The sequence below is a fragment of the Narcine bancroftii genome, chromosome 12, assembly GCF_036971445.1.
Source record: "Narcine bancroftii isolate sNarBan1 chromosome 12, sNarBan1.hap1, whole genome shotgun sequence".
In the NCBI taxonomy this organism is placed as follows: Eukaryota; Metazoa; Chordata; class Chondrichthyes; order Torpediniformes; family Narcinidae; genus Narcine; species Narcine bancroftii.
In genome coordinates this window covers 54,902,937-54,930,061 of record NC_091480.1, presented here as the reverse complement: position 1 = coordinate 54,930,061, position 27,125 = coordinate 54,902,937, and the positions used below count along the sequence as shown (strand labels likewise).

General features: G+C 42.2%; 2 protein-coding genes and 1 non-coding gene across 3 annotated transcripts in view; 1 reads left to right on the top strand and 2 right to left on the bottom strand.

Annotated features, from left to right (window-relative positions):
- Positions 1 to 1,773, top strand: part of LOC138746626 (uncharacterized) — a 29,479-nt gene extending 27,706 nt beyond the window's left edge. The window contains exon 7 of the mRNA XM_069904916.1: positions 1,454 to 1,773. Coding sequence (XP_069761017.1) covers positions 1,454 to 1,509 — 56 coding nt within the window. The 3' untranslated portion in view covers positions 1,510 to 1,773. The remainder of the gene's footprint in view (positions 1 to 1,453) is intronic.
- The window catches only part of esyt1a (extended synaptotagmin-like protein 1a), a 122,287-nt gene continuing 95,183 nt past the window's right edge, over positions 22 to 27,125 (bottom strand). Inside the window, exons 21-31 of the mRNA XM_069905830.1 lie at positions 22,026 to 22,115; positions 16,537 to 16,632; positions 16,036 to 16,107; positions 13,554 to 13,640; positions 11,102 to 11,245; positions 10,759 to 11,009; positions 10,147 to 10,239; positions 8,635 to 8,766; positions 7,525 to 7,621; positions 5,314 to 5,363; positions 22 to 4,692 (exon numbers count right to left, since the gene is read on the bottom strand). Coding sequence (XP_069761931.1) covers positions 4,671 to 4,692; positions 5,314 to 5,363; positions 7,525 to 7,621; positions 8,635 to 8,766; positions 10,147 to 10,239; positions 10,759 to 11,009; positions 11,102 to 11,245; positions 13,554 to 13,640; positions 16,036 to 16,107; positions 16,537 to 16,632; positions 22,026 to 22,115 — 1,134 coding nt within the window. The 3' untranslated portion in view covers positions 22 to 4,670. The remainder of the gene's footprint in view (positions 4,693 to 5,313; positions 5,364 to 7,524; positions 7,622 to 8,634; positions 8,767 to 10,146; positions 10,240 to 10,758; positions 11,010 to 11,101; positions 11,246 to 13,553; positions 13,641 to 16,035; positions 16,108 to 16,536; positions 16,633 to 22,025; positions 22,116 to 27,125) is intronic.
- LOC138747806 (U6 spliceosomal RNA) lies at positions 12,570 to 12,676 on the bottom strand. The gene has a single exon (XR_011347668.1). It is a non-coding gene; the product is annotated as a U6 spliceosomal RNA (small nuclear RNA).

Genomic DNA, 27,125 nt, shown 5'->3' with positions numbered 1-27,125 from the left:
GCAGTAAAGGTAGATGATGGATTGTGACTGCATTTGTTACTTTATTGAGATACATACAGCAATACAATAAATGTACATGCAAATGTATTCATCTATGGCCTTTTAAATTCGTGAAATTCTATACATGATTAAGTACTGAAATACATCGTGATTCCATGCAATTATACTATAATTTGGCAACATGAAACCATAAAGGTAGCAGTTTATGCTTGTCATGTTTGAGTGCTGATATATTTACGATTCAGAAGAATGACCTTAAACTCATTCCTATTGCATGGAAAGCTTTATTATAATCGTAGGTAAGAATTTTTTCTACATTGTGACCTCCTGTTACTTTTTATCTGAAATACAAGGCAGAGTAGCAGTAAGTAAGAACTAGAATGAAACCATTAAATGTTATCATGTCCAAACCAGAAAGAAGCTTGTTTTTTTTTAGAAATTGTCTGGACAATCAGCTTCTATCTGGGGAAACCATGATTTAGTAAGCTTAGCTCCAGCTCTTTTCACTTTTGTTTTTTTAAAAACCTTTAGACAGGTGGAAACACTAAAATCAATATTAAGATTAGCAGCCTTAATACAGTTTACAATATTTTGAATAAGTATGCCCCTAGATTTAGTGATCATTTTTGACTGTTAAATTTACTGAATTATCAAATTTTATGGGGCAATATTTGTGAATAATTGACTAATCCATTTTCAATGATGCTCAAAAGTGCTATTATTTTAAATCAGATGGGTATTAGTTTTAATGTCCTAAATATAATAGATATATTTCAGGAAAAAAATATTTTAATTCTAAGCAACTCAAGTTTTTTCGTAAATGAAAAATAGGTTTGATAGTTTTAATAGAATGAATGTGAGGGAACTGAGCTTAATTTTGACTTGATTTTGCAGATAAATTAACCAAACTATTTAACATTTGTAAACAGTACAATACTCTTTTCGAACACCCCCCCACCAATCCCATACAAATCCAGTAAGCATGGTGATTTAAGAGTTTGGTACGAAATATTACAAAGCATAATACCACCACCTTGTGGGAGTACTGGGGTACATCAACTCTGAACATCAAATAAGAACCTTGTATTTCAGCTGAAGATTCATAATGGCTTTAATGTACAATCTGAAATGATATGTTATAAAGTTCCAGTCTGCTTAGAATTTTTCACCATTAAACATCAATCCCTTTCTGATTTTCTTAGCATGAATTAACTCAATTAGTTAACTCTTAAATCGAGAACTGCATGGATAGTAATTTGGGTTCAGAGAGGTAAAACCAGCTAATTGTTCCTGTTGTTTCAGGGAAAGGTAAAGATGAATTTGGTGCTTCTTAGAGTATTGGTCTAGGGCCAATGAGAGGGAATCCTTAATAATATAGTTCATGGACAGTGGATGAAATGAGCTGTTTGATGGGCTGAATGTTTTTGTATTTTTCTGATTTGTTTATCCACAGAAGCTGCTTATAGCTCTGAAGGATGTGGGGTTGCCTCAGACCTGCTTTTGTCATAATTACTGAAGGTTAACAGAGCTCAGACTGCAGAGATCACAACCTCTGAGTGCGTTCTCATGATATTTGTGAGTCATAACCCTTTGTTGATCTGAGCAGTGCATATTCTTCAAATGTTTAGCTGAGACGTATTGCCTTGTGGATGTTTTTTAATGTTCATTTTTATTTTAATTCAGACTTGGCAAGTTTGTGAATATATGTAGAACTTTTTAAAAGGCGACAGAGTTGTTCTTGACTATTGAAATAAACCCAAGAAATAAGCTAAATATGGCACCGACAGCTATTTTCTTGTTATCTCCATTTTTAAATGACATTAACACCATCTATCATCCACTTCGATTCAGTTACTTCAGTGGGCATTGTTTACAGAGGTTTGCACTGGTTCCAATATTCAACCAAGGGGAAATATATTGCAGACTTTAAAAGGGAATAGCAATCTACATAAATATTTTAAATTTAAAATGTTCACTTCTGCCCAAATACATACAGTACAACTCCAATTATCCAAAATTGGATTCTCCAAAATCCTCATTTATCAGAAAAATTTTTAAAATTTCAGATAAATAAGGATATCTGAAACAAATCAGAAATCCTCATTTATATGCATTTTTTTTAAAAATGGCCTCACAGGTTGAAAAAAAATTCACTTGACATGAAATGAGAATGCTTTTCTTTGTTTCGGTTAACTCCCTTCCCTCTTGCTTTATTTCTTCTTTACCTTCCCCATTGACTTTTCTCTCCAACTCTCCCCCTCAAACTGCATGCCACTGTCTCCCAGCCACAAACGGTCAGAAGAATCCCTTGTCTCGGCATCAAGGAGAGCAGCCTCCCGGCAGGAGCGGGAACCTCAGTGGGGAGATGGTAGCAGCCAGCATTTTTTTTAATTAAACATTATTTTAATGCTTAAAAAGCTTTCCTTTGTTGTTTGCTGTTCTTTAAACATTGATACATTTTATTTGTTGTTGCTATTGGGCTTTTTTTTTAAATGACCAGTTATCTGAAAAAACTGTTAGCCCAGTCCTGACCATTTCGGATAATCAGAGTCGCACTGTAATTATAGTTACTGAATTCTCATTTGCTATTTGAACACTGGAACTGATATTTTAGAGGACCTAACACAAAAAGGACTGCTGAATCTCGTGGGTATCAAATTGCTCCAGTGGAAAATGGAGCAGAAATTATATTGCTTTTCCTCAATTAAGGGTCCATTAGGTACACCCAACACTGAACCTTAAAAGTGGAAAAAGGAGATCAGGAATTTGATGAAAGGCTGGTTGATTGTTGGAGTAAAGATTTGTCTTGCCATTTGTTAGTATCTTTGCAAATCAATGGATTTCCTGCACATCACCTTCACCTACCTGTTGACTAGTTTTGGGTGGGGATGTAGGTTTGTTTGTTGAAATGTGACCGTCATTCAGAAGGGTTGCACCTTTCATATTTAGCAACTAGGAGTTCTGATTGCCTGCTTCAAACCTGGAACAGGGCTAAAGTGAGATTGATGAAGAGTGAACATTCCTGGGCACCTAAAAAAAAATAGGCGTTTTCCACTCATTAAATGGGGACCTCGTTGGCTTGATTTAGAATCTGTACAATTTAGATGCTGCTGAGTGAAGTAGATGCTCATAATTCTTCACCAGCTCCAATAGTTACTAATGAAAGAAATTTCTTTTGCAAGTTAGCATGCTGTGACTGTAAGCTCCTGTAACGCATCTCAAGGGTTGCTTCTGGCAATGAATATGACACCTGTAAAGTCACAACAGGTATTGACAGCTTACACTTTAATTAAAGCTGCGATCCAAAATGCTGTGATTAGTTTGAGCAAAACACCACACACTGAAAATGGCTACTTTATTATGATGTTCAATTTTTTTGAAAAATTGCTTTAGATACAGTACAAAGTTAATTGTACTTCATTGGTGCTGGAGACTGAACAAATGCTGTGCATTATCTCTTTGAAGTAATCTTTTGTTTTATAATTAATGAGCTAGAAATTGTTCATTTGCATTCAGATCTTGCTTTTTAAAAATGTTCTATCAGCCCTATTATACCCCCCCCCCCCCCTCTTTAAATACCATCATTCTCTGCCAGGAATTGCAGTGTTTAGATCCAACAGTGACATCAACTTAGTTACAGCTCAAAAGCAATTTCAAACTTCTCTCCTGCACCAGTCAGCAATTTTCCACACCAACTGGTGACCAATCAGTTCTGGTCACCTCATGACAGGAAGGATGTGGAAACTAAGTAGAGGGTGCAGAGGAGATTTACCAGGATGTTTCCTGATTGGAAAACAAGTCTTATGAGGCAAGGTCCGCAGAGCTGGGACTTTTCGCTTTGGAGTGAATAAGGATGAGAGGAGACTTAATAGAGATTGGCGAGATTCTGACTATTAGCACTATCGATTAGCATCAATAGAGAGGACAGGACAGGAGTAGCAAACACCAGAGGACATCTGTAAAGAGAAGGGAGGCAGGTTTAGGGGAGACGTCAGGGGTAAGTTGTGAGGGCCTGGAATGCATTGCCAGGGATGGTGGTAAAGACTGAAACATTAGAGGCATTTAAGAGACTGTTAGTCAGGCACATGAATGAAAGGAAAATAGAGGGTTATGAGGTAGGAAGGGTTTAGTTTTACTTTGGTAGGAATATATGGGTCGACACAACTCTGAGGGCTGCAGTAATAATATTCTAATAATATTCTAACCGTCCTTTTGGTCTTGAGTCTGCCCCATTATACATTAAATGGCAAGCAATTTTGTAATTGGATTTTAATTAGAAAATGCAACAAACTCCTTCACCCCTTTTCATTAAGAATGTTGAGATAGAGGGAAATAAACCTACTTTCTGAAGATGAAAACACTAAGTGCTTTCAGATTTGTAGTTATTCAGCATGAAATAAGACTATTTTCAAACAAAAAAAAGGACTAACAAACAGAATGAGCAGTAACTTTTCTTAATACTCTGATTGCAATCTTTAGAATTTCTGGTGAATTAAAGCTAAAACATGAATATTGATGCAGTAATTGAATATGAAATATTTTTTAAAATGAGCATAATACTTAAAGTGGTACAAAATACTTCAGTGGAAACAAAACCATTTAAAAATAGTTGGTTGTAAACCAAAACCAAATTGAACAATTAGTTTATTATGGCAACAGAATCACACTATTTATTCTTCCTTCAAATCAAACCTGCAAAATGAAGAAAAGTTTTATTTTAATAATTTGCTATAAATATTTTAAGTTATTATATCAATAAATGTTTAAATTATATCTTAATATTTTTGCTCTTCCAGAAGCTGTCAACTCCTTATGAAGGTACAGTCCACTGACAACTCTCCAATGGTTCACAAAAACAGTCATACTTCATACTAAATGCTGAATGTTGACAGCTTCTCCAACAGTTTAAGGACACAGCAAGGCCCAATCCTATTTTCATGCAGTCACAGGCAGAATTATGTTTAGCATGCAAAGTGTCATCTCTAATCACAAAAGTCATTTTCTATTGGCACCTGACAGGTTCTGACAATCCAATGGTCTCTCACTGGGACAGAATCAGGGTCTGGATTGCAATAACTTTTGTTGCATTTCCCTCTTTCTCTGAAGATGTAGATCTGGCATTTCTGCATTAACCGCGAGCAGAATAATCTCTTTTTTAAATTTGAAGAAAATGTTTAAATAATGTTTGTTGTAAGAAAGCCAGTGATCAATTAGAAATAAAACAAGGTAAGCATCAGTAATAGAACAGTTTAATCATGATGGGCAAACAGTTTGGCCCATTTTCTTACTCAAATCCTCGTCTTACTCACTTACCACTGTGTTCTCTCCTGAGTCAGGTCAAGTTGCGAGAGATCAATTTGGAGCTGGAAGTGAATCAAAAATAGATCTGATTATATCAACATCAAGATTCAATTTATTGTCATTGTGATATATTACATGAAATTCCTTTTTGCCTGCTGCAAGGCAGACAGATTCACCACCAGCAGGAATTGCCTAAGTGCCTCTACAGTCCAACAGTCAGAGAGAGAGGGAGAAGTAAAAGCGAGTCGTTTTCCCCCCCCCCACCCCCCCCCCCCACCGAGTCACCGAGTGTCCGTAGATTCACCAGCACTTCAGCAGTCCCACAGAGTCCAGTCCAAACCATCGGCAACCTGAGCTCCAGATCCCAACCTCCGACATGGTCAGGGACCCTCCAGCGCCCTTGGCACTCCTCGTGTCCTGGTTCCGATACCTGGTACCCCTCCAGTCAGTTCAAGCCAGTCTCCAACAGTCTGCAGTCTGGCATATCTCCCAACAGCACACAGGTTCCTCGCCTCGAGTCGCCAGCAGCCTACCACATCCCTCAGCCGCAGAGCCCCCTCACTGGTCCACTGCCATGGTCACTGTCCCCGTGGGTCATCTGCTCCACTTCTCCCTCTCAGATGGTGTGTGATCTTCCCATCTTCTGGTGCCTTGCTCCAGTCCTCCACTTCCCCTGAGCCAGCAACCCCTCGTGGCTGCTGCCAATTAATAGGCGTTGCCATCTTGGGGACAGACCCAGTCGTGGAATTTCAACTAAAACCACCGTCGGCTCCTTCAACGGGCTGCTCAAAGCCCATCTGGAGCTGATGGCAGTCAACTGGGCGGCGAGACCCCGCGGGAGTGCTGCATCTCTGCTCCCTCACTCCCGGCAGTGCTGCTGCTACAGGGGCTCCAGCAGCGCCGCCATCTTCATGATGCATTAGACGGTTAGACCTAAATTTATTAAAACTCAAAATTAAGGAGACAAGGCACAAAATAAAGAAGAATAAACTCCTAGAAGTGATGATAAGAGGGGCTTGGAACGATCAGAATCTTTCTAATATTGAAGCACCAAGTATATCTTGCAGCAAGTTATATGATTGGTCGAAAAAGTTATTTATATTTCTTTAGATCTATAAAGGTTTATTTTCATAATTAAAAAAAAATCCTGGGATGTGGTGTGACAGAGTATTTGGAGGTGGTTTGGGAGGAATTGTTGGAGCATCTTGCACACACAAATTTTAAAACACAGAATATTTCCAGGACTTTTGCAGAATGCTTTTTGCAGGAGGCAACAAAGTATGGACAGCAGCTTGCCTGGGAGAGCATGTGATCTTTGCAGGCAGAGAAGTGTTTTGCTCTCAGAGAGGGAGGGTGTGAAACAGAGAGGAGAGAGACAGAAATCTGTTCCAGAGGGACAAGCTGGCAAAATTTGGCAGGCTGCCTGGTCAAAGGAGAAGACTGACGGTGTGAAAGGTGACCTGAAAGAAAGAGGATCATCTGGAGAACCCTGAAGGGGGCAAGTCTCGTCAGCAAGACTGATTGAGAAGGAATCAGTGGCGGATGTCCTGGAAAAGGAATCTCTCTGAAAACCAGCAAGAACCCTCCAAATGGTAACCATTTGCCTGTTAAGCACCAAAGACTGGTGAACTTTGTTCATGCTAACTTCTGTTAGGGAGAATTGCCTGCAACCAATGAGATTGGATTGTGATCCAAAGAACTTTTCTAATCTTTAAATATACATTATACACACCTGTGCTCAGTATTAGAGGGGGGATTAAGTAGATTAGGTAGGTTAAGTAAGTATGTTAAGCAATAAGTTAAAGTTTAATTCTGTTTTCTAGTTCAATTATAATTAAAAACTACTTTTGTTGAAGTAACCCTGTGTTGTGGTGCATATCTATTGCTGCTGGTTTTTGGGGTCCTCTGGACTCCGTAACAGTGGATATCCTTTGCAAAGCTAGCATTTAATGAGTACTTTCATGAACTGATGTGGTCATTATGAAGATGTTCCCACGGTACCGTTGGACAGTGTTTCAGAATTTATACCGAGCAATGAGGAAGGAACGGCCACCTATTTCAAAGTCAAGATGGTAGGTAACATGGAGGGAAATTTGCAGGTGCTGTCAAATGGTTTGTACACATTCATATTTCCCAATGCAATCATGCCCATTTTTGTGGCATTATATTCATTTATCACATGGAATAGTTTTCTTTTCAAAGTTCTCCCTAAGTGTACCATACCTTTCCAATCTCTTTAGACATGAAGGATACGCTGTTTTTAACAGTTAGGTCCAGTGTTCTCTTCACTGCTTCCTCCATTGATACTTCAAACTCGTATCTGAAAAACAAACCACCTCAAGAACAAAACCTAGAATATGAAAACTTAATTGAGCATCATTCCTATACTAGAGTTCCTGAATGTTGATTCTATCGTAAACTTCCCAACTTTCATTGCTTCCTCACACACACACACACACACACACACACACACACACACACACACACACACACACACACACACACACACACACACACACACACACACACACACACACACACACACACACACACACACACTTTTAGGTTGAACAATGTATTTCCTCAACCTCCCTAACCCACAGTTCCCTTTATTGACAAAGTTATATAAACTTGCAGGGAAGAAGAGGGGAGAGAGGAGGTGGGAGGAAGAGATGGGAAGGAAGGGGAAAAGACAGAGGGAGAGGGGGAGAAGGGAAGAAAGAGAGAGGAGTAGAGAGAAAGGGGAAGAGAGGGGAGAAGAAAAATAGGGGGGTGGGAGGAGAGAGGGGGAGAAATCAGGGGGAGAGGATGGGAAAGGGGAGGATGAGGGGAAGAGAAAGGGGAGGAGGAAAGGTGAGGGAGAAATAAGGGGGAGAGGAGGAAGGGGTGAGGGAAAAGTGGAATGGGGATGGAAGAGGGTGGGGGTAGGGATGGGGGAAAAGGAGGATGGGGAAAGGGGAAGGGGGAAAGTGGGGAAGGGTGGAGGAAAGGGGGGTGGGGAGAGGATGGGGGAAAGGGGATGATGCGGGAAAGGGGATGATGCGGGGAAGGGGAGGTGAGGGGAAAAGAATGCATGGGCCAAATAACCTTTTATGTCCTAAAAAGGCAAGTTTGTCAGAATTGATGCTGTGAATTTATTACTCAGACGTTCTATACAATGGCATATACAAAGATTTCCATCATTATCTAATACACAAGAGCATCCCAAAAGCAATAGCTCCCCTTTCATGTGTTGGATATTTCTCCATTTTCATTCTCTTTTTACCCATTTTCTTCTGTTACTACTTTTTTCTCAGTTTCCTTTCGATCATTCCTTATCTACCCCATACTTACGTTTCATTATATTCTGGATTAATTGTTTTCTTTTTCACACTTGTTTTTCTCTTTGTCACTTTATTTTTGTCAGGGAGCAGAATTAGAGAGACATATGGGTCTGGGATCTCCTTCGAATGGAGGCATAGGTTTCTGCAACAAATAACCAGCAGTCAGTTAATTTTTAAACATAGCAAAGTAAATACAATTTCACTATGCAGTGGTTATTTTCAATCATTATGCTGTCTGACATGCCAAAACTAAGCAGTCCGATCATATCCTCCTCCAAAAGTCTCCAATATAAATGAGTGGATAAGATGGAAGCAGTGAGATGAGGGACAGGACTAATATTAAAAGTCAGGACGGACATGACGTTGAGATTATTGGGAGTGCAAAAGAGCAGAGAAAAAGAGGGAAAATGAAAAGGAAAGGGGTTGAGAAGGAAGAGTATTGAAAGGGAATGAGAAAAAGGGGAGATAGCAGTGGGAAACAATGGGGGAGGGAGGAGTAAGATTGACATCAAGGAAATAACCTCCACTTAAATGGGATATTGGTTGCTTGAATCTCAGTTTTGACCATCCATTTTCCTATATAATTTTCACCAAAGTCACCAAACAAACGAGCTCATGATTTTTGGGTTGGCATCGACGTTGACTAGACGCTAGCTTTAAAATTAATTAAACTTACTGCCACAGTTACTTCTGGGAGCTGCTGGAATTTATTGTATTAAGGCAGAATAACCCCTGCTACTATGAGAAGTCAGATGCATGAAATTATCAACAGATATTTTTCACAAAGAACAGAACATTACAGGACCTTTGGCCCTCAATGTTGGACCTACCTATATATTCCTACCAGAAAAAAAACTAAACCCTTCCTACTGCATAACCCTCTATTTTTATTTTGTCCATGTTTCTGTCTAAGAGTCTCTTAAAACCCCTAATGTTTCAGCCTCCACCACCACCCCTGGCAAGACATTCCAGGCACCCACAACTCTCTGTGTCAATAGATGTTCTGACCCCTGATGTCTTCCCTAAACTACCCTCCCTTCACTTTGTAGAGATGTTCGCTATTCCTGTCCTGAGAAACAGGGCTGACTATCCATCCTATCGATGCCTCTCATAATCTTGTAGCCCTCTATTAAGTCTCCTCCTTCACTCCAAAGAGAAAAGTCTCAGCTCTGCTAACCTTGCCTCAATAAGACTTGTTTTCCCAATCCAGGCAACATCCTGGTAAATCTCTACACCCTCTTCATAGCTTCACATCCTTTCTATAACAAAGTGACCAGAACTGAACACTCTAAATGTGGTCTCACCAGAGATTTGTAGAGTTGCAACATGACCTCTCGACTCCTGAATTCAATCACCCTATTAATGAAGCCCATCATCCCAAAAGGATTAAGAGTTGTGAAGTGCAATGATGTGTTAGCAATAAACCCAAGACACTGACCCTCTGAATTTTATTGTTTGCTCACAATTCCAAGATCTGCAGTTTGTATGTTTCTCTTTGAAGTGGAATAATCGTCGCGCTTACCTGCAAGAACGCACTACAAGCAGCAGTTTCCCATGTTGCATGCTGTACAACAGTGTCAACTTGATCTGTGGTGACTCTGAAACATCCATTTTGCTGAAAGAGGAGGACAATGAAATTACATAAAGGGATAACAACTGCATCATATGGTCATTGAGCAACCAGTCCATAAGTTAACCACTAGCTCAAAGTTGCGTGACATTAGACATACAGTGTTTAACATGACTCTGATGCTCTTTAATTTCTTCCCTGACTTTCTTGTACAAAATAAAAGAGGAGAAAGCTGGAGAGATGAAGCATGGGATTCCTGAGCTTCTGCCTTTGTTCTGTTAGGGAGTAGAGACAGTGATAAGATATATAGTTAGTAGAGGAACCAGCATTCATACTATTCCTTTAATAGCCTACATGTATGTTTGTACCAAGATTGATTGAATAAAAAAGTTTGTTATATTTATTCTGAACTCCAAATGACTCCTGAATCACAACACATCTAAAGTTGGAATACCATGTTTGCATCCTATGACAGATAAGTTACATAAAATTAATGTTTAGAAAACATCTGTCAAATAATAAAGCATTTATTTATTAGCATGAAGATAATATGTTCCTCTCTACCGATTCATTCTCTGGCGCAGATCCAGTTCAGAAGATGCTGACTCGCTGTCCGGAATGTTGACATTGTGTTCAGAAGCAAAGGAGCCCACTGAATGACTGCTGGGATCTTCTACTAATGAGGAAACAGGTTTCGGTTCACACTCATCACTTGCCGAAGCTGAGAATGACAAGTTCTCCACCTCGTGGCTGGTTGGTCCTTGATCCATGGACTGAATTGAGAAAAGCTCGCTGGAATGGTCAGAAACTAGGATCTGTGTGAAAATTAAAATCATCAAAACCCAATTCCTAATAACACATTCTATAAGGCATAGATACACAATCACTATTTCTTTTGTATCCTTACCCCAAGGATAACCTTCAACATAATTTGGCTATTGGGCCCTGAATTTTCCAGAGGGAACCACTTGTCTAAGGTCAGATTCTTGCTGGCCAGCAGTTCAGAAAGTGGAATGGTAAGAGTCCCCAGGGTGTGACCGTCATCTTTCACCTAGGGGAAAATTTTTAAAACAAATAAATAACGTATATATTAAAATATTGAAATTAACAAAAGTAATATAGTTATACAGCATGGAACACAGGCCCTTTGTCCAACGCGATTGACCATGACGACATTCTGGGCTAGTCCCATTTAGCCCAAATCCTTCTAAACCCTTCTTATTCATATACTGTATCTATCCAAATGTCTACTGAATGTCCCACTTCTATAGCTTCCTCTAGGAGTTTGTTCCAGACTATCCTCTTGGTGGAAAAAGTTGCCCTTAAGATCCGTTAATCTCTTGCCTTAAAAACCTATGTCCTCCAGTTCTAGAATTGTCTATTCTTGAGGAAAAGACTATGAGCACTCACTTTACCCATTCCCGACATGGTGCTATAGACAGTGGACCTCCTTATCTGTGGTTTTGCTTTCTGCTGTTTCAGTTACTCATGGTCCAAAACTGATCCGACTGCCACTTTCTCTCCCCACAGCGCCACGTCGGTACACACACTGATCCCACTTCCCCATTCTCTCCCTTCAGCCCTCTATCAGTCCCCATACGGATTCCATTGCCCCACTCTCTCACCACAACCCTGTATTAGTCCCCATACTGATCCCACTGCCCTGCTCTCTGCTCACAACCCTGATCCATACTTACAAATAAAAACTTTACAGATACATTACAGTATCCCATGTAGCTTTGCTGTATATAATATGGTGTTTGAACTATGTCCACATCGCATAACGCCCAATTTCACAGAAAGTATCATGGACGTTAAGTGGTGCATACCCAGTATAGGGTAACACCCTAATTTCAGACATCCACTGGGGGAGTCTCAGAACATATCCCCTGTGGATTATGGGGGTCTACTGTACCTCTACAAGGTCATTTCATTGGCCTCCTAAATTCCAGAGAATAAGATCCAGCCTATCCCTTTAACTCAAGCCTTCCATTCATGGCAACATCCTGATGAATATCCTCTGCAAACCTTCCAACTTGTTGATATCTTTTCTATAAGTGGATGACCAGAAATGTACACAGTACTCGAAATGTGGTCTCTCTGTTGCTTTGTATCCTGATGGCATGACTTTTGTACTGAATATCCTCCCCAGCCAGATGCTGTCTTCAACATCCTGTCCACCTGAGTTGCCGATTTCAAGGAACTATGCACCTGTACCCCTTGTTCTATAACATTCTCTTGGGCTCTACCATTTACTGCACAAATCCTGCCCTGATTTGACTTAAATTGCAACAAATCACACTCGTCAGAGTTAAATTCCATTTGCCACTCCTTGGCACACTTTTCAAACTGATCAAGATCTTTTTTTTACTTTTTAAAATATGGAACGCTTCACGAATTTGCGTGTCATTCTTGCTCAGGGGCCATGCTAATCTTCTCTGTATCGTTCCAATTTTAGTATATGTGCTGCCGAAGCGAGCACAAACTGATCAAGATCTTGTTATAAACTTTGGTGTCATCTGCAAATTTATCATGTTAACTACATTGTCATCCAAATTATTAATATAGTTAACAAACCCAGAATCAACTGCTGCAGTTGTCACAAGCAGTGGTCACAAGCCTCCAATCAGAAAAGGAACCTTCCACAACCCTGTGATGCCTTCCACCAAGCCTGTTTTTAATCCAATCAGCCAGCCCACCTTGGATCCCATGTCCCCCAGAATCCCCTCCAGAAACTTTACAACTACTGACGTCAGGCTCGCTGGTTTGTCCTTGTTGCCTTTTTTAAATAACAGTACAACATTAGCCACCTCCACTCTTCATAAGTGTTCACATAGGAACAGAATCTTTCACCCAAGGCCAAAAGTTATGTTCATCTCTGTAAGGGCCTCCGTAATTTCTTCCCCAGCTCCTCACTTGGTCTGACCCTGGGGATTTGTCCACCTTAATTTACTCCAAAGCCACCAATACTGCCTCCCTGGTACTAAGTACATCATCCAGGACTTCACAACTCATTTCCTTCAATTCCTTAGGTTCTGCGATCAGTAAAGACCAATGAGAAATATTCATTTAAAATCTCACGCATCTCCAACTTACTAGTTTCCTCTTGTTCTGGCCCCTCCATGACTTAAAATACTCTTCTCAATATTCTGATGAAAGGTCATCAAACTGAAACATTAATCTTGCTTTCCTGACACAGATACTTACTAACCTATTGAGTGATGCTCTATTATTTTCTGTCTTTACTCAGATTTCCACCAACTTTTTGAGGTGGGCATACGTGTTGGTAAGCTCAGGTGACTTTTCAAGACAAAGTATCTGAAAATACAAGTTCATATTCTGGCTTTCTTGCTGTTTACCTGAACCTCCAGATGATCCACATTTGGATTCTTAACTAGGAATGAAAACGACTCCTCCCAAATAGGTAGGTCTGTGCTATTAATAACCTGTGTCAGAGAATAACATAATTAAATCACAAAGAATAAGGAAAACTTCACAGAGTTAAACAAGAAAGTCTGCAAACGCTGAGATTGTTGTGCAACACACAAAAGCACCAGAGACACTCAGCAGGTCACACAGCACCTATAGGAAGCAAAGAGTCTGAGCCGTTCGTCAAAAAGCAGGCAGGAGTCTAAATAAAAAGGTTGGGGAAGAAGAGGAGGAAGGGGCAGGGGTAGGAACTCGAGGCCAATGGGAAGAGGTCTTAGGTGAATACAGGTGGCAAGGCAGAAAAGAAAAAAAGCTAAGAAGTGATGGGGAAGGGGGTAACTCTGTGAATGGATAGGGGGTGGGGAACAGGAGGAAAGGAGACAAGGATAGGGTGAGAGAGAGAAGGGAGAGGGGCCTGTTGAAAACTGGAGATACCATCCGGTTGGAGAGAGCCCAGACAGAGGGTATTAATAACCAACTTCTCCAGTTTCCATTAGGACCCTCCCCCATCTCTCTCTCTCTCTGTCTGTTTCCCAATCCCTCTTTCTCCTTTCCTCCCAACTTCCAACCCCCTTGCCTCTCCATTTGAAGTGCTAATTCTTTCCCCGATCACCTCAGTTCTTTTCTATGCTTCCATCTATATCCACCTATGTCCTCCTCCCTATTAGACTATTCTCCTTTTGCCCCTTTCTCCCTCCTCCCCCCCCCCACCTCTCCACCTGCCCCTTCCTTTTATTCAGGTACTTGCCTGCTTTTTTTGCTCATACCTTGACAAAGGGCTCAGGCCTGAAACATTGGTTACCATTTACTTCCTATAGATGCTGAATGACCTGCTGATCAATGTTACCCTTCTCCTACCCCATGAAACACTCCCAGGACAGGTACAGAACGAGTTTGATACAGGGTTGATCTCTGTGATTCAGCATTCTCATACAGCATTTTAGATGCAGAATGACCTCCCTTATTCAACAGCAGCCTGGCATATGCAGTGTTGTTCTCCAGGTGGGTCAGCTTCATTTCAAATCCACATTATTGTACCATTACCATATATTCACTCAACAGCCATTTCTATATCCTTTCTTACCAAGATACCAATGTTTTAACGGATGCTGATTTTCAGTCATATTTTGCAATGGCAAATCACCAGCCCTATTCTAAATTATACTTTGCCAGAACAGGAGGGAAAGGACTTCTACACCAGGTATAAGCTCAGCATAATCTTCTCAAGAGGCCAGAAAATAATGCTATAGCTTTGTCCCCTCACTCCACCCTGACCCTCCTGGAGAACGACGCTGCATATGCCTGGCTGCTGTTCATTGACTTTAGCCCAGTGTTTAATACGATCATGCCCCAGACTCTGCCCTCATTGTGACTCAACACCCCTCTCTGTAACTGGATTCTGGACTTCCTAACAGAAAGACCAGTTTGTCCAGGTTAGTAACAGAATGTCAAGCACCACCATGCTGAGCACTGGCGCACCTCAAGGCTATGTGCTCAGCCCGCACCTGTTCACGCTACTGACCCACGACCATGTCGCCAGATTCATCTCCAACAGCGAAATCAAGTTTGCAGATGACACCACAGTCGTTGCCTCGTCGGCAACAACGATGAGTCGCACTACAGAGAAGAGATGGAAAATCTCGTGATACGGTGCAAAAGTAACAACTTAAGTCTCACTGTGGACAAGACGAAGGAGATGATCGTGAACTTCAGGAGGACCAGGAAATGACCATCCTCCACCACACGTCAACAACACTGTAGTGGAGAGAGTGGAGACACCAAGTTCCTTGGAGTTCACTTAACTAGTGGCCTATCATGGACACTCAACATCTCCTCATTTGTCAGGAAGGTGCAACAGCGACTACACTTCCTGAGAAGACTGAAGTGGGCAAGGCTACCAGCCACCATTATGTCCTGGCCGGCTGCTTCACAGTGGGGTTCGATGGCTGCAGAGAAATGGATCAGAGGTCAATCCACAGGACCATAAGAGTGATAGAGAGGCTCATTAGAGTCTCCCTCTCCCCCACCATTGACATGATCTACCAGGATCATTGTCTGAAGAGGGTGCACAAAATCATTGAAGTTTCCTTCCACCCTCTACTCAGCATCTTTCAGCTGCTTCCATTGGGGAAGAGATGCAGGAGGATCAGAACCAGCACCACCAGGCTGAGGAACAGACAAAGGAACTGCTCACACTAACCATCCGAGACTCTCACATTCATGAAGCAATATTTATTTATTTGTAGAAATGAATACTTGTCCTGCATGTGTATTGTTTGTCTGTGTGTGTTATGTCTGGGTGTGTGACTGCGTGTTTTGTACTGAGGACCAGAGAACTCTGTTTCATCAGATTGTACTCGTACAATCAGATGATGATAAATTTAACTTCATGAAAGCTTCAAATCCATTTACCTGACTTTTAAATGTGGTGTGATCGACAGTGAGCTGAACCATTGGATTGGGGAGCTTCTTTCCTTTCTTCATCTATGAAAATAAAAGAGCTACATTCAGAATCACATCAAATGAACAGAGATAGCAAGTTCAACTCAGTGGTTTGACCAAGTTTAGAATGACTTAAGTATTGAATATAGTACAGCATCATGCACACAAACAAACTTAGATTCTGTCTCATTCCCACGATGACAAGTCCATGCCGTCCAATTTACACCCGATTAACCTATAACCCCCAGCACGTTTTGAGCGGTGGGAGGAAACTGGAGCCCCCGGGGGAAAACCCACATAGACATGGGGAGAATGTACAAACTCCTTACAGACAGCGCCAGATTGAACCCCAGACACAATAGTTGGAGGTGTAAAGGCGTTGAGCTAACAGCTAGGCCAACAGGGAAGTACTAACTTTATCTTGGGTTAGAAATTGGTATTTTATTGATAATCAAGAACCTGAAGACTTACAGGAAGTTCGTGTGCTCTGTCCAAGTAGACCGTCAAGATGGCAGCAGATGGTTCCACCTCATTCTGTGTGAAAATAGTCCTGTTGGCCTGAAGCACCTGTGCACAGTTTTGGGGGGGGGGGGGGGGGGGGGGAAGAAGAGAAAACATCAATGGGAAATACCAACTCAGATTTAAAAGCTAATTTGTTTCTAACGTCAAATTTAATATTTTTAAAAAGATAGTGCCAAAATCTAGTTTCAGTCTGGTTGGTCACAATGTCCTTATTTTGCACTAATATTTGACAGGAAAAGAAAATACTTGCACAAAAAAAGGTATATAAATTTAACAACCCCAATTTATTCTGCACTATTTTCCAAAATTATTCTTTTCCTAAACAAAAGTGACCTACCAGTGCAAAGTCGCAATGACCAGGGGTATCTGGTCCTGTGGCTCAGAAGAGAAGGAGGGAGAAAAGGAGAGTGATAGGAAATAGGAGACTCAGTTGTTAGAGGGGCAGACAGGAAATTCTATGGATATGAAAGAGACACTCAGATGGTTTGTTGTCTCCCAAGTGGGTGCAGATGGGATGTTTCCAATGATGGGAAAATCCAGAACCCGGGGCCATGGTTTGAGGATAATAGGCAAACCATTTAGGTTTGAAACCGAGATGAGGAGGAATTTCTTTACCCAGAGGGTGGTGAATCTGTAGAATTCATTGCCACAGAGGGCAGTAGAGGCAGGTTCATTGCTCCTATCTTCTATGTTTAAGTGCCAGGGACATCTCCAATCAGGTCCATGGCATCCTGAAAAGGGAGGGTGAGCAGCCAGAAGTCGTGGTACATATTAGTAACATGACATGGGTAGGAAAAGGGATCAGGTCCTGAAGAAAGAATACAGGGAGTTAGGCCGAAAGCTGAAAGACAGGACCTCAAGGGTAGTAATCTCAGGATTCCTGCCTGTGCCACATGCCAGTGAGGGTAAGAATAGGATGATATAGCAGATGAACGTGTGGCTGTATAATTGGTGCAGGGTTTCAAGTTTCTGAATCATTGGGATCTCTTCTGGAGAAGGTGCAATCTGTACAAAAAAGGACAAGTTACACTTGTACTGGAAGGGGACCACTATCTTGGTGGAGAAGATTGCCAGAGTTGTTGGGGAGGATTTAAACTTCATGGATTGCTTGGGGGATGGGAACCAAAATGATAGGTCAGAGAATAGAACAGATGGTGAAAAAGTTGATGCAATGTGTAGTGTGATTGTGAGAAAGGTCAGGCAGTGGAGGAGCATAAATGTAGTCAGTTGTGATTGAAATGTGTTTATTTCAATGCAAGTATTAGGAATAAAGGATATGAACTTAAAGCTTGGACCAGCATGTGGAATTACAAAGTTGTGACCATTACAGAGACTTAGCTGATGTAAGGTTTAGATATTTCAAAAGGGACATGAGGGAGGTAAAAGAGGGGTTTTATCACAGCTGCAGAAAGGGAGGATGTTGTGAAGGGAGGGTCTACTGAGACATTGTGGGCAGAAGTCAGAAATCGGAAGGAAGTGATCACTCTATTGGGAGTTGTCTATAGGCCTCCAAATAGCCCTTGGGACACTGAGGAACAGAGAGGTGGGCAGAGTTTGGAATGGTGCAAAAAAAAAAAAACAGGGTTGTTGTTATTGGAGATTTAAACTTCCCCAATATTGACTGGCACTTCCTCACCGCAAGAGGGATATTTGGGGTAGAATTTGTCAGGCATGTTGATAAAGGATTCCTGACACAGTATGTGGACCAGCCAACGATTCCGTACTGGATCTAATTCTGGGTAATGAACCTGGTCAGGTGACAGAACTCTCGGTGGGGGAGCATTTTGATGAGAGTGACCATAACTACCCAACCTTTAGCATAACTATGGACAAGGATATGAGTAGAAGAAATGGTAGTTTAATTGAGGAAGGACTAATTATAATGGTATTAGGCAGGAACTTTGGAGAGTACATTGGAAACAGATCTTCTCGGGGAAAGGAACATAAGTAATTTGGAGGATGTTTAGGGACCACTTGCGTGGGATTCTGGATAGGTTTGTCCCACTCACTGGGTCTCCCTCCCCCATTGATGAGATTTACCAAAATCATTTTCTAAAGAGGGCTCGCAAAATCAGTGAGGACCCCTACCAACCCACACACAGCATTTTTCAGCTACTCCCGTCAGGTAAGAGAGATAGGAGTATCAGTGCCAGCACACCCGGCTTCTTCCCACAGGCAGCCAAGACTGCTGAATGGCTGATGAACTGCTCATAAAAGACCTCTGAGACTATTTATCAACAAGTTGAGGAAGAAGAAAGTATTCATAAGGTTTAAAAAGCAAAATCCAGGAAGGGCTCATGAGAATTATATGGTAGCCAAGAAAAAACTTAAGTAAGGACTTAGGAGAACTTGAAGGGGGCATAAGAAGGCCTTGGCAAGTAGAATCAAAGAAAACCTCAAGGCGTTCTACACATATAAAGAACAGAAGGGCCACTAAAGGATAAAGGAGGGAACATGCAACAGAGGAGCTAAGGGAGGTCTTAAACAAATACTTTGATCAATGTGTGGTCAGAAAAGAACAGGGTTACATGCTGAGGTTAAGAAAGAGGAGGTGCTAGATATTCTTAAAAACATCCAGTTTGACAAGTCCCCAGGACTGGATAAGATATACCTAGGTTACTACAGGAAGTGAGGGAAGAGATTGCTGGGGCATTAGCAATGATATCTGTGTCCTCCCTCGCCACAGGGGAGGTACCCGAGGATTGGAGAATGGCAAATAAAGTGCTCTTGTTTAAAAAGGTAATGGGGAGAATCCGGGGAATTATAGACCAGTAAATCTTGCATCAGTGGTGGACAAACTTGGAAGTGGATTCTTAAGGATGTGATACGAGCATTTAGAGAAGCATATTCAGAGATAGTCAGCATGGCTTTGTGAGGGGATGGTCATGCCTCACGAGCCTAATTGAGTTTTTTTTGAGGAGGTGACAGAAGAAATTGATGAAGGTAAGGCAGTAGATGTGGTGTATATGGATTTTATTGAGGCATTTGACAAGGTCCCCCATGGTAGACTAATTCAGAAAGTCACGAGGTATGGGATCCATGAAACCTAGGCTGTGTGGATTCAGAATTGGCCTGCCTGTAAAAGCAAAGGGTAGTAGTGGATGGAACATATTCTGTCTGGAGGTCAGTGAATAGTGGAGTTCCACAAGGACCCCTGCTCTTGGTGATTTTTTATACATAACCTGGAGGAATAAGTAGAGGGATGAGTCGGTAAGTTAGCAGAGGTCGGAGGTTTGTTGATAGTGTATAAGTTTGTCATAGGATACAGACAGGATACAGAGTTGGGCAGAGAAGTGGCAGATGGAGTTCAATCTGGATAAGTGTGAAATGATGTACTTTGAAAGGTCGGGCTTGAACATGGAGTACAGGTTGCTTTGCAGGTTGATAGGGTAGTTAAGAAGGGTTTATGGGATGCTGGGCTTCAATAGTTGCGGGATTGAGTCGAGAGTAATGTTGCAGCTCTATAAAACTCGAGTTAGACCACACTTGGAATATTGTGTTAGCCTCAGATTCAGATTTATTATCAGAGTACATACACGAGATTCTATTTCTCCAGGCAAGGCAGAATCACCACTTATTCATAGAGCAAAAAACTGTACAGAGCGCATGCATGTAAGCAAATAAAGAACTGTAAACAGATAACAAACGTAAACAAACTGACTATGAAATAAGAATTTTTTAAAAAATCAATAAAATGCACAAGAGTCCTTAAACGAGTCCCTGACTGAGTTTGTTGGTGGAGGGGGAAGCAGCTGTTCCTGAACCTGGTGGTGCGAGTCTTGTGGCACCTACACCTTTTCCTGATGGCAGCAGCGAGAACAGAGCATGTGCTGGGGGGGTGGGGAGGGGGGGGGGTGGATCCTTGATGATTGCTGCTGCTCTCTGACAGCAGTGTTCTCTGAAGATGTTCTCGATGGTGTGGAGGGTTTTGTCCGTGATGCCCTGGGCTATGTCCGCTACCTTTTGCAGGGTTTTCCACTCAGGGGTATTGGTGTTCCCATACCAAACCAGGATGCAACCAGTCAGCACACTTTCCACCACACCTCTGTGGAAATTTGCCAGGGTTTCTGGTGTCGTACCAAACCTCTGCAAATTCCTGAGGAAGTAGAGGCCCTAAAGTGCTTTCTTCACGATGCCATTAGTGTGTTGGGTCCAGTAGAAATCCTCTGAGATAGTGACTCCCAAGAACTTAAATTTGCTCACCCTCTCCACCTCTGATCCCCCAATGATCACTGGATCATACACCTCTGGTTTTCCCTTCCTGAAGTCAACAATCAGCTCCTTAGTTTTGTTGACATTGAGTGCAATGTTGTTGTTGGAGCACCATTCAGTCAAGTTTCCAATTTCCCTCCTGTGTCCTGACTCATCCCCTTCCTTTATACAACCCACTACCATGGTATTGTCAGCAAATTTGTAGATGGTGTTATCGTTGTACCAAGTTATAGATGTAAAGTGAGTAGAGCAGGGGGTGAAGAACACAGCCCTGTGGTGCTCCAGTACTGATGGGGATTGTAGAGAAGTTCTTACCAATCCTCACTGATTGTGATCTGGAGGTGAGGAAATGCATGATCCAATTACTCAGTGGGGTGTTGAGTCCCAGGTCTTGGAGTTTACTGATCATATTTGAGGGGATCATGGTGTTAAATGCTGAACTGTAGTCGATAAAGAGCATCCCGATGAAGGATGTGGAAACTTTGGAGAGGGTGCAAAGGAGGTTTAGCAGGATGTTGCCTGGATTGGAGAATATGTCTTATGAGGTAAGGTTAACAAAGGAACTCTTTGGAGTGAAAAAAGATGAGAGGTGAGTAAGCGATCTACAAGATTTTGAGAGACATAGATAAGGTGGGCAGCCAGCACCCTTTTTCACAGGGCAACAACTGCAAATACCAGAGAATATCTGTTTAAGGTGAGGGGAGGAGAATTTATGGGTGACCTCAGGGGCAAGTTTTTTTAAACACAGTAGTGGGTGTCTAGAATGCAATGTCAGGAGTGGTGGTGGAGGCTGGTACAATAGGGACATTTAAAAGACTCAGACATGATGCAAGAAAAATAGTGTTATGGTTGTGAGGGAGGGAAATGTTAGATTGTTGAGTTGGTTTACATAGGTTAGCACAACATTGTGGGTCAAAGGGCTTGTGCCATGGTGTAATGTTCTATGTTCTCTATGCCTGTTAAGCACAATAGCCCTGGTGTATGTATTTAGTTAGAAGCCAAAAAGCACTCTGCTAATTCCAAAAATAGAAACTATTAGTCTCTCCTTCCACCATCTGAAATTGAGAAAGCAGTTTCATTCCACAAGAGCAGAATTTCATCCAAGTTATTTGGAACTCAGCGCAAAAGTTTGCAGCCAATAACCCCCCCAGTCCCCACATTCTGCCAGATGTTCAGCCTCTTAGCTAAAGACACAAAATCATGTATAGGAGGTAGGAAATTGGTACCTGGTGCAAGATGACGGAATTCGTACTTGGTGGCAGCCATTCCAACTTGAGGTGAAGTTTTCCTGATTTCACATCATTCAGCATGAACCACTGCAGAAAAAGGAAATGGTTCTCAGTTTTTATTCTCTGATGCAAACCTGAGAGCAATGGTCTAGTTTTTTTTTCCAGTAAAAAAAACTTGCAATGAGATATCAAAATACAACCAATAACTATAAAATCATAGAGATCTCAAAACAATTTCAATTCGCAGCCAAGAGAGTTATAGCTGGAGGCCAACAGGAAACATAGTAGGCATAAAGGAGGTTGAAATGAAAGGCAATAAACATTGTGAAGGACCCCACACACCCCTCATGTAAACTGTTCTCCCTTCTGCCATTTGGGCCCTTACGTCCAGATTGGGCAACTGTTTATTACCCATAAGCCATCAGACTTTGGATTTCCAGAACATGTGTGGATAGTGTACCGTGAACTTTTACTGTACATCTTTTAATATTTTAATGTGTTTAACTTCTAACTTATATTCATGTAAATATGCTCCATCCTTGTCTTTACTATGCGAGCATGATATCAACGATAAAGGTGACTTTGTAGCATATGCGCTATGCAAAATGTGGAGTAAGAACAGTCGAGTTGAGGTCGAAGACTAATTTATTGCACTGCCAGCTTTGTTTATATTCACTCCCTGCCTCTGACAGGAGTAACGTCATTGCAGCACTGGCCTCTGAGTGGCCAGCGCTCCCGCCGTTGCCTACTGTTTCCTGCCATGAGGGAGATCATGCAGGATGACAGCCATTGGTCCCTGCAGAGCCCTCGTGATTGCCGGTTATTTTGTGAGCCGACTCGGTTCGCGGGCCACTACAACTTGACTTGAAGGTGCAACAAGAACCGTCTGTGCCATAGGGGTCAATGGTAGAGCTTACAACTGATATGAATGATGTGGATGAAAGCACCAAAGGATGAGTGATACATTTACTGACTAGGCATAGATAGGTAGAAAGTAGGTTGTGAAGAAGACACAAAAAGGTTACAAAGGCATTAGATGGGTCAAGTGAGTAGGGAAAGATATGACAAATAACATGGAAAATTGTAAAACTAAATTTTGGCAGGAAAAATAGAAAAAGCTTATTGTCCAAATGTGGAGAGATTTCAGAACTGAGATGCAGATAGATCTGGGTGTCAAAATGTATGATTAACAAAAGGCAAATACAGAATGTAGCTAAGGAAGTGAACACAGAAAGAAGTAGGTTATACTTCAGATACGCAAAGTGCTGGTGTGACCGCATCTGAAATATGTACAGTAATGGTCTCCATATACAAGAAAGGATGTTAATACAAAGGAAGCAATTCAGGAATAGCTTCCTTGGCTAAGACTGTCTTGTGAGGAAAAGTTCAACAGGTTTTGAGCAGTCTCTGGGTTACACAAAGATTCCGTTCCTGAGAACACTCTGCAAGTTAATTTTTACATGTCATGGATGCTCATTTTCTACAGTATCTCGACATGCGCTTGTTAAAATTCTTTCATTTCAAATAATTACAAAACATTACCCAAAATTAAACTGATGGAATTTATTCTGTATCCAGTTGTGAATTTATTACTACTATCTTAAAAATACTTTTAAAATATATAAAATTGGAATAAAATGAATTTCTGTAAGTCAACCACCCATATCCTGGGGATCCCCTGTATTGTTAATGCAAAGGTTCTCAATTAGAAAGGATGAAAGTTCCCAAGGTAGAGGAGAACATGGAGCAAAGGTAACAATCAGATCAGCCACAAATGTATTGAATAGTGGAGCAGACCAAATAGCCTCCACCTGCTTTTAATTGACGTGCTTGTAAAATTTCATTGGGTGGCTCATGTGGAGGCAGTCTCAGGGCTGAAGAACCTGCTTTTATTGTGTCACGTTGTGGAAGTCATTTTCATTGCCCTCCCATCTGGAAAACAGAGGTATCCAGGATTTTTCCAACCCTGTCAGGGCAATGCCTTGACCCTGTCCTTGGACAATTGCTCCACACTAGCAACTTTTAGCTGGATAAACTTCTAATCTGTAATGTTTCCTGATCAGCATCTGAAAACTTAGCTAAAGTTGGGATTCACGACAAGAAGACTGAGCAACTGGGGAGCGTGGCAAGATGGCATAGAGTCTAGACGTGTAATCTCGACCTCTCTGGCCAGACTTTTAAATACCTGTTTTTTAACCCTTTGTTTTCAAGTTTAAACTTTTTAAATTTTAGTTTAAAGTATTAAGGAACTATTATGGCCGTTAATGGTAAAAAGATTAAACCTCAAGTGCAGAAGAAGTTACATTTTCGAAGTGCTGAAGATTTGGGGCCTAGACGACTTGATACAGCCCCAGGCTCAAGCTCTTCATTGTCTAAACCTCAATGATCGCCTGTGGGGGCTGAAAAAAAATGTCTATTACTCACCAAGTGAAGGATGGTGCTGGAATTACCCGTTCTCTGGAAGAAGGTGCATGTTCCCAAGAAGTGGACCTCGATTTGGAAAGCCTTTCGATTTCAACAGAGGGAGCACACAGGAAGACGACTCCATTGTTGGAAATGCATCAGGAAGCATTTCAACCTGAAGATATCGCTTTCCTTCGTGATTTTGTGAAAAAAACAACGAGGCGGAGGGAGACCAGCGGCGACCCCCTGAGGAAGTCGGGGTACCGTCACTGGGAGTCCAGACCCGCAGTAAAACTTTTAAAATGCCTTCTGTTGAGTTGCAGCAGGAGCTGCAGTTACCTTGTTCTGCCACTATGTCAGAGAGAGCAGAGCTGAGCTTTTCTGCCAATTAAATGCAGTTATTCCACCTCTAATGAATGAGATGGTTCAAATGAATGCTGGTATAAGTTCAGAATTAAATACAGTTAAAGCACGTGTGAATGCATCTTATGAAGAATTTAAAAAATTTCAGAATGCTTTATCGGACTGTAAACAACGTGGCTTCTAACAGAAAAAGTGTTGAAGGTTGAAAAATCAATCATAGAACTGGGAGAACGGGAGAAAGTTAGAGAGGAAAATAGACTACTTGGAGAATCAAAGCAGAAGGAATAATGTGAAAATCGTTGGTTTGCCAGAAAGTATAGAAGCGAGCTGCCCACCAGGCTCACCTTGCAAAGCCGTCCTGGCCAGAGAAGAAACAAGCCTTCTGTCGCGCATGCAGCCATCTTCAGCGCAAACTCCGGGAGATTCAAAATGAGTGGTGGACTAGCCTCGCCAAGCGAACCCAGCTCAGCGCGGACATTGGCAACTTCAGGGGTTTTTACGAGGCTCTAAAGGCTGTGTACGGCCCCTCACCCCAAGTCCAAAGCCCGCCGCGCAGCTGAGACGGCAAAGTCTTTCTCAGCAACAAGATCTCCATCCTCAACCGATGGTCAAAACACTTCCAATCTCCTTTCAGTGCCAACCGCTCAGACCAAGAATCCGCCCTGCTCCAGCTCCCTCAACAGCCCCTAAGGCTAGAGCTGGATGAGGTCCTCACCCGGGAAGAGTCATACCCACACTCCTGTTCAGTTCCGAACAACTGAAAAGTGTGAAAGCAGCAGGAATGGATGGAATCCCCCCAGAGGTCTGGAAGGCTGGCGGCAAAACTCTGCATGCCAAACTGCATGAGTTTTTCAAGCTTTGTTGGGACCAAGGAAAACTGCCTCAGGACCTTCGTGATGCCATCATCATCACCCTGTACAAAAACAAAGGCAAGAAATCAGACTGCTCAAACTACAGGGGAATCACGCTGCTCTCCATTGCAGGCAAAATCTTCGCTAGGATTCTCCTAAATAGAATAATACCTAGTGTCGCCGAGAATATTCTCCCAGAATCACAGTGCGGCTTTCGCGCAAACAGAGGAACAACTGACATGGTCTTTGCCCTCAGACAGCTCCAAGAAAAGTGCAGAGAAGAAAACAAAGGACTCTACATCACCTTTGTTGACCTCACCAAAGCCTTCGACACCGTGAGCAGGAAAGGGCTTTGGCAAATACTAGAGAGCCTCAAATGCCCCCCAAAGTTCCTCAACATGGTTATCCAACTGGACGAAAACCAACAAGGTCGGGTCAGATACAGCAATGAGCTCTCTGAACCCTCCTCCATTAACAATGGCATGAAGCAAGGCTGAGTTCTCGCATCAACCCTCTTTTCAATCTTCTTCAGCATGATGCTGAAACAAGCCATGAAAGACCTCAACAATGAAGACGCTGTTTACATTCGGTACCGCACGGATGGCAGTCTCTTCAATCTGAGGCGCCTGCAAGCTTACACCAAGACACAAGAGCAACTTGTCCGTGAACTACTCTTTGCAGACGATGCCGCTTTAGTTGCCCATTCAGAGCCAGCTCTTCAGCGCTTGACGTCCTGTTTTACGGAAACTGCCAAAATGTTTGGCCTGGAAGTCAGCCTGAAGAAAACTGAGGTCCTCCATCAGCCAGCTCCCCACCATGACTACCACCCACATCTCCATCGGGCACACAAAACTCAAAACGGTCAACCAGTTTACCTATCTCGGTTGCACCATTTCATCTGATGCAAGGATCGACAACGAGATAGACAACAGACTCGCCTTTTGAAGACTACACAAAAGAGTCTGGAAAAACAACCAACTGAAAAACCTCACAAAGATTAGCGTATACAGAGCCGTTGTCATACCCACACTCCTGTTCAGTTCCGAATCATGGGCATCACCTAGAACGCTTCCACCAGCGTTGTCTCCGCTCCATCATCAACATTCATTGGAGCGACTTCATCCCTAACATCGAAGTACTCGAGATGGCAGAGGCCGACAGCATCGAATCCACGCTGCTGAAGATCCAACTGCGCTGGGTAGGTCTCGTCTCCAGAATGGAGGACCATCGCCTTCCCAAGATCGTGTTATATGGCGAGCTCTCCACTGGCCATTGTGACAGAGGTACACCAAAGAAGAGGTACAAGGACTGCCTAAAGAAATCTCTTGGTGCCTGCCACATTGACCACCCCCAGTGGGCTGATCTCGCCTCAAACCGTGCATCTTGGCGCCTCATAGTTCGGCGGGCAGCAACCGCCTTTGAAGAAGACCGCAGAGCCCACCTCACTGACAAAAGACAAAGGAGGAAAAACCCAACACCC